The sequence below is a fragment of the Medicago truncatula genome, chromosome 8, assembly GCF_003473485.1.
Source record: "Medicago truncatula cultivar Jemalong A17 chromosome 8, MtrunA17r5.0-ANR, whole genome shotgun sequence".
In the NCBI taxonomy this organism is placed as follows: domain Eukaryota; kingdom Viridiplantae; phylum Streptophyta; class Magnoliopsida; order Fabales; family Fabaceae; genus Medicago; species Medicago truncatula.
Genome location: NC_053049.1, coordinates 31943600 through 31951449, shown reverse-complemented (window position 1 = coordinate 31951449; position 7850 = coordinate 31943600). Strand labels below are relative to the sequence as shown.

Below are 7850 nucleotides of genomic sequence, written 5' to 3'. Positions count from 1 at the left end.
TGTGTGTGCTTAAATAATTTAAATTTGTGGTTTTGTTTTTTGAAGAAATTTAAATTTGTGGCTGCAACCACATAAGTTTGGCTCATTTGGGAGAAATTATCTTCACTCAAATACAACTTTAGATACATACACATGAAAATATGATTACATAGTTTAAAGGAAAAAAATATTGTGAGAATAATGCTTGAGTGTAAAGAATTTTTTTGTTGAAAGAAACAATACTCTGTCCTAAAGTAGATAAAACCTGGACTTAAAAAACTTCTAGACTTAATGTCTCTTTTCATCGAATAAACAATTAAATTGGTCCCTATTTTAGTAAACCACTGTTAAATTAGTCTCTGACTTTATTAATATTTTAAAATAATCTTTATCTTCGTCAAAAGTTTCTCATTAAATCTTCGTCGTGTGACAAAAACATATATAGACAAAGATCTAATTGAGAAACTTTTGATAATATTTCAAAATAGTGTCTATCTTTATCAAAAGTTTCTCAAATAAATGTCTCGTCATGTGCCAAAAACACAGAGACAGAGATCTAATTGAGAAACTTTTTACAAAGACAAAAACTATTTTAAAATATTAATATAATCATAGACTAATTTGATAGTGACTTACAAAAGACTGAGACGAAATTTATGGTTTACTCCATTTTATTATTAACCAAACATTTGGACTTTGGAGTTAAATTGTAAAATTTTATGTCTTTACCAGTTTTTTGGATAAATTATTTCCTTCAAAAACACGTGAATTTTTGTAAATGCGGGGTTTAAAGAACCCCCAACTTTATGAGTTTTTTCTAACACAAATTGGATCGAGTAATCTTATTCTAAATTATCTTTTTCTTTTTATAATTGATATTAGTACAACTTAGTACAATATAGGAAATGAAATTGCTTTGAAAAGTGGTACTTTTTCCTTTTTTTTTCCCTGTGTTTTTTTCCACGTTGAATTGAATATTTCATTTCATTTATAGGGAAACAAGTGGTTCCTCTGCATATGTAGGACCACTCCGAATTCATTGCATTTCAAGAATGTAGGACCTCCCTTAATTAAACATATGAGGTAGTATTAAAGCTCATGTGGCTATACCCTTGTCCACATTTTTATCTAAATCAATACAAAAATTCAGCCTTAAAGAGAAAAAAATGAAAAAAAGAAAATGACATCTCACTCACACATTATATAATTATATGGAACTGAAAACCACTCTTCTTATCTCTTTGAAGATGAGGTAAATCTATCCTTTGGATTTCATGAGCTATTTTGGCCCTTCACTCTAGATAATGATATATATGTGTGGATAACACAATGTGACACTCATCATTGCTATACTCAAAATACTATATACTATATAAAACATATATACTCAAAATATCTTATGTACTTTTTCTCTTTGTTTGCTTTCTTCTATATATTTCTTTCTTTATTCTATTTGTTTTGTCCATTAGCAATAGAATTAAGCACAATGCATGATCACACTCACCAATACCCTCTTCCTTGTTTGTATTGTCATCCACATAGCTATATTAGAATGGTAATATATATTAATCTACTATATTATAATATATATGTTGTACACTTTATTATAGTTTACTTTAAAGAATATTATTATATGGTATGTGTTTCCTTGTTTTCAATATCATAATAAGCTCCAAAACTTTCATGCATGGAAAATGTAGGTTCAAAATCTCATAGAGAGATGCATGATCTTTCACATGAGTCAAGACCAATGCATAAAGGCACTAGAAGAACATGCAGGGATTCAGCCACTTGTTACTCTTACAGGTCTTGATTATAGTCTTTTCATTGCTCTTGAAATTTATGTTACACTTTGAGAAATATATATAGTTATGTGAATTAAATGTATATTCATTTTGCAGTGTGGAGAGAGTTGCAAAAGGAGAATGAAGAGTTCTTTAGAGCATATTTGCAACAATTTATCCCTCCAAGCCCGTTCACGTAAGACATTTTAAAAATTATATAGATAGATGAATATCATTATATCATTATATAGTTCTTATTTTATTTACTTTTCAGGTAGTCATTTTGAAAAGAAACATTGGAAATGATCAACAAAGTGAGATGGATGGATGAAGTTTGTCCCTATTAGTTATTAAAGATGGATGAAGGATTAACTATTATTGTTGTGTTAAATATTATAATGGTGATTGATTAGATGGAAGAAGTTGTATATGATTTGTTTGTTTAGTATATCCATTAGACTTTGTGACCATAATGCATATATATAGTGATTATTAATGATTATAGTTTTTAAATATTTGATGTGGTTTTAGAAAACAAAGTTAAAGTTGTAACATATGGCATGGTATTGGTTGTAACTTTTGGCCAAGTGTAAGTCCTCAATCGACAAAAGTGATTCAAGTGTTTTATATTTACTTTTTGTAATTTTTGTAGTTAAAGTTGAGGTTTGATTGTAAATGAAGTTGTCATTGGAATAATCATTGCTATAAATTTGACAAAACTAGAGTTTATCCAAATATGAACCAAAATGAATGATTGGCTTGCTTTATGCTACTCTCCCTCAACAACTTGCACAGGATGATTATATAGTCAGAGAATTTAAACAAGGAATTTTTTTATTAACCAGTAAACATCATGTGATCCCCAAGACTAGTGTGCTAAAAAAACAAATTAGATTGTCGAATATGAAGAGCATAAGCTCTTTTCAAATTAAGTAAGCTCTTTTCTTGTTATTCTTTACATTCAAATTAAATAAGCTCTTTTCTTGTTATTCTTTATCAGACTCTCTAAATCGTTTTTTGTTTGGACTATTAGATTGTCGACCATCGTCATCATTGAGAGTTCTTCATCCTTATTCATTTCTAATATCTGAAAAAACATGCAAATATCATAAATTCAAAAGGCTAAAATATGGTTTTAGTCCCTGCAAATATGCATCGTTTTGGTTTTAGTCCCTGTAAAAAAAAAATTGTTTTTGGTCCCTGCAAATTTTTTTGTTTTTTAAAATAGTCCTTGACCCCATTTTTGTGATGATTTGCATATGTGGCACATGATGACTGAACCCTTTTTGTAGTTTTTGGTCCCTGCAAAATATTTTGTTTTTTAAAAAGGTCCCTGCAAATTTTTTTGTTTTTGAAAATAGTCCCTGGAGGGACTATTTTCAAAAACAAAAAATTTTGCAGGGACCAAAAACAATTTTTTTTTCACATGGACTAAAACCAAAACGAAACATATTTGCAGGGACGAAAATCATATTTTAGCCAATTTAAAATAAGCTACATAATAGTATACACACATTGTAGAGATAGAGTATTACAATACATGTTATACTAAGAACATTGTATAGATAGAGTATTATAATGATACACATGCATCCACATTTGATTAAAATTATAAGTATAAGCTACTTGAAGTACCTTACCAAAAAAAATTATAAGTTAGTAAAATAACTATAAAGTCGTAAGAATTTTCTTCATTGGGAAAAAAAAAAAATTCTTTATAGGGGCATGACCTGATAATGATATGCATGCATCCACCTTTGATTATAGGTTATAAGTTATAACCTACTTGAAGTAACTTACTATAAAACGCTATATAAGTCAGTAAATAAATATAAAGTTGAACCTAACTAATTTGGTTATATGATCTTAGTGAGTTATAAGCGCTCAAAAGTTGACTTTACCAAATTTTATCAAAATATCAAGTAGCTTTTCGGCTATATGTTTGTCTAAAATAGGCGATCATTGATAAATCACATCATAGAAAATAATTTAAAGTTTTAAATAAACAAACATATAGTATTATTAAATTTAAAGATCTTGTTAACGAGTGTTTCCAGGGCACTCTTTTAATATTCTAAATTAAGAAATTATTCTTTAAAAAAGTTTAAATAGTTCAATTTTCAATGCATTTAATACACATATTTTTATAAAAAGTTACTACTTAAAACCCTTAAGAAGTGTTCAAAGGAAACTCGTTAACATTCCCCTAAATTTAAGGCATACATTTCATATGAAGATTTATGGGTTTGAAGAGTTTATCGATTTTTTTAATTAATTTCAACGTTTTCACTTGCAAGTGTTTAAATAAACATCAACATTAATCAATGGGTGTTAGGATTTTGCAAAAGGGTCTAAAGTTAAAGTCAAAAATAGAATTTTTAAAATATGGGGTCAAAATTGCCAAATCATAAAATTTTGAAGTCCAAAAGTGTATTTTAGCCTTCCTATTTCTTCATCTTTTTGGGTAGATTAACCTTCCTATTCCGGGCAAATGGAAGAACGGCGAGTGAATGAACACAAATTCCTTCGTTGTCGTTACCATCATCTCCTTCATTGTTCTCTAACATCCTCACCTTTTACTCTAGCATCATAGCATCCTCACCTTTTGCTCTAGCATTGTCACCATCATGCTCAGACTTCAAACTCTTGAGAACCTATTGCATTTTAATCAATTAACAAACATTATTCTTTGGTTTTGTACACCGTTAACTCTAAACAATTAAAATGCTTGCTTCATGTTAAAAGTTGCAGATTTTTCTTGTAAGAGTAGCAAGCAAGCAAGCAGGGCATTTTATCACATGATTCCAAGTTGGCTAAAAAAATGTATAAAACCATATCGCAGACACATTGACAGATGACATTAAAGTCATGAAACATTTGACTTCTAAAGAAGAAGAGAAAAAAATAATAAAATCCTTACAGAGCTCTTTTCTTGTTGTTCTTCATCTCGTTTTCCGTCTGAACTATTAGATTGCCGGCCATGGTCGTCATAAATTTTTTCCCTTTCCATTTCCAGTATCTGAAAAACCATGCAAATAATAAACTCATTAAAAATAAGCTACATAATAATATACATTGTATAGATAGAGTATTACAATAGATGTTACACTAATTAAGAACAAAGACAAACTAGAAAACAATCTAAACTATAGCATGAGTACAAACAATATTTATTTCAATACAACGAGACAACATTCCAAATGCTAGAACATGAACCCTACAAGTTTAATCAATGACACCTACCAACAGATTGCTGCATCACATGAAACCAGACAAATTGATAGATAGCTTCACTAAGAAGAAGCATCGGATCACCATCAGGAAGGTTTCTCAATCATCTCTTCAGAGGCGAGCGAGTTGTTCATTGTTGGTTGGAATTGGATCTCTCTCTAGTTCATGGATGCAACTTTCGATTAGGTATATATATGGCGTTGCGATTTGTTGAATCATCCATGGCGGCAGTGGAGGAGCGTCAAGTGAACTTGGTTAGGTTTTGCGTGGATTCTGCATGTGATTATATACTTTTCTTTTTTTAGTAATGCATGTGATCTGATCTGATGATACACTTAAAATCTCTCTCTTTTTTTTTTTTTTACCAACACTTATTTTATTTTTATTATTTAATTTTAAATAATTTTTTCCTAAATAAAACAATTTAATTTGTCCACAAATCCTAATTCAACCGGTAAAATGCCAAAATTGTTAATTTTTTTTTTTTTTTATAATTTAGGTCAAATGCATCTAAAAGTCCTTTTAAGTTTTTCGTTTTTCACAAAGTAGTCTTTTAAGTTTTAAAAGGCTCAAACAAGTCATTCTAGTCTCGCATTGTAGATAACATAGTTGGTAATTGCTTCCTTGAACTCATCTTTGGTACCAAATCTAACTCCTAACACCCACTTAAAATCAGTCATTTTTTAGGCATGGCAAATGATGGATAATGCTCTTTGTTGCTATCATCTGAATCATCACCATCATCCTCTAAAAGGACTTGTTTGAAACGATTCAAAAACTAAAAGGACTTGTTTGTGACTTTTGAAACTTAAAAGACCACTTTGGGAAAAACGGAAAACTTAAAAGGACTTTTAGATGCATTTAACCTATACTTTATAATGACTTTGTCATTTCGTCTATCTACAATAAAAAAAACTTTATTTTATTGTAATTAGAGTTATAAAGAATTTTAATTTATTTAAAATTAGTTCTTTTTTTGAGAGGTACTTAAACATAATTCTTAAAATCATTAAAAAAAAATTGTTCAAATAGTCTAGTGGCTAGATATTCACCTCTTAAAATGAATAAATAGGATATCCATGGTTCAAATTGCGGCCTTTGCATCTATTACATGCAAGTATAATCTAGAAAATATCTATAACCGAAATTTTCTTCCAAAAAACCATGAAATTTTGTATACTATATAATAAATAATACTAAAAAGCAAATAAATTTTGAAAACTAAAATTTTAATATATCTTATATCAAACTGCGACAAAAAAAAAAAAAAAGATTACAAATTTAGTTACGCTCACCATGACTAAATGGATATATTAAACATATCAAGGGTGTCCTTCCAACACAAAATTTGCTAGCAACGAACTAAAGATAGTTTACTATGTTAAAGTTCAAAATCAAAAACAAAAGCAAAATAAAAAAGGAAGACGCTATGAAACATATGACAAGCACTATAGATGATTAAGCCACCAACAATGGTAGTAAAAAAAGAACGTTGTGTATTTCACTTTCAACCATCAGTAAGACTTGAGCTTAATTTTTTTACATTGAGACTTTAAAGTTTAAACCTTTCTCTTTATGCTGAAAAATGCACATGTTTCTTTCTTTCCAAAGGACCCAAAAGCAAGAGAGTCAAACTATGTTTAAAGGCAAACAAGATTGCTTTGTTTAACCACCTGAATAACCAAAATGCAAAGTTTATCTAAAAGGGATCTCGTAGTAACAATAACAAAGCCGAACCAATATGAAATCAAGTACCAAATTCTGCCAAAAAACTCGCACCTGGCGAATAAGTGATCCACACCTTCATTCATGTCGCAACTTCCTGCACATTTATGATCATTGCTATTAAGCACTCCCCTTATAAGCATATTATCTTTGGTTGGAATATGACTGAGAAAAAACTGCCAAGTGAAAAGATTAACTTTGAGAGGCATTACTTTTAGCCAATAGTGACAAGCGCTACCCACATAATAGCCTTTGGACGGATGTAATTGCCACACCAATTTATCTCTCACACCATCCTGTAAGAGAATATAATGTAACATAAAAAAAATATAATGTAACAGCTCATTGCACTTTTCACCTGATCCTCCTCCCAAGCTAACAACCTCCTTCCACAAATACATGCTTCACAACCTACTCCCCAGCCTATGGAATTCATCTTAGTTACCGTCGCTAATTTATTATTAGATAATTCATACAATCTTATGAGCCTAACATTCAGCGAGCCTCATTCCAACCAAGGATCCCTCCAAAACAACGTAGATGACCCATCACCCACTTTTCTCACTGTATTGTTGACAAATCAATTCCCCACACCTACACCTACGACTCCCTCTCGAACCATGTTGAAATTCTTCCATCAAACTGAAACTACTACCTCTCTATAACATAAGCCTCACTCCTCTCCATAACCGACAACACACACTTTATACCATAATTTATCCCTTTCCTCCAAAATCCTCCAACACCATTTACCAAGAAAATCCAAATTAAACTCCCTCATCCTCCTAACCACCAATCCACCTTTATTCAAACAAATTATATCCCATTTAATCCAAGAGATTTTCCCAAAATTCTCACTTCCCCGGCCTAAAAGAAACAGTTAAATAAAGATTCAATATGAAATGATAGACGTGGAAGCCTTTAAGAAGGAAAGAAAGTATATCGGAATAAAGGGCATGACATAAATTCAACTTACCATAAATCATATATTAAACTCTTATGTCGAACTGCCGTTAACTAAAATCGACTTCGTTGCCGTAGATACACATTCCATAACCTAATTACGTCACAAAGTTGGGAATTTCATTTGAACCATAACATCATTAAGTTACTTCCAATCCACAAAATCAG

General features: G+C 30.3%; 1 protein-coding gene across 3 annotated transcripts; it reads left to right on the top strand.

Moving 5' to 3' along the window:
- Nucleotides 1-1323: 1323 nt before the first annotated feature.
- LOC25501490 (uncharacterized) lies at nt 1324-2406 on the top strand. Of its 3 annotated transcripts, none has more exons than XM_039828595.1 (5): nt 1325-1534; nt 1680-1785; nt 1881-1959; nt 2042-2085; nt 2119-2406. In XM_039828595.1, the coding sequence occupies exons 1-4, from the start codon at nt 1379-1381 to the stop codon at nt 2067-2069; spliced, it is 369 nt and encodes a 122-aa protein (XP_039684529.1). In that variant the 5' UTR covers nt 1325-1378; the 3' UTR covers nt 2070-2085; nt 2119-2406. The 3 variants fall into 3 exon arrangements, with proteins under 3 accessions (XP_024629673.1, XP_039684529.1, XP_039684530.1); XM_039828596.1 differs by having other exon boundaries at nt 1328-1534; nt 2038-2085; XM_024773905.2 differs by having other exon boundaries at nt 1324-1534; nt 2042-2406.
- Nucleotides 2407-7850: the final 5444 nt, after the last annotated feature.

Coding starts and splice junctions, on each gene's coding strand:
- LOC25501490 (XM_024773905.2), top strand. CDS start 1,379: ATGTACTTTTTCTCTTTGTTTGCTTTCTTCTATATATTTCTTTCTTTA. Junction 1,535..1,679: donor CACATAGCTATATTAGAATG/GTAATATATATT, acceptor TGGAAAATGTAG/GTTCAAAATCTCATAGAGAG. Junction 1,960..2,041: donor ATCCCTCCAAGCCCGTTCAC/GTAAGACATTTT, acceptor CTTTTCAGGTAG/TCATTTTGAAAAGAAACATT.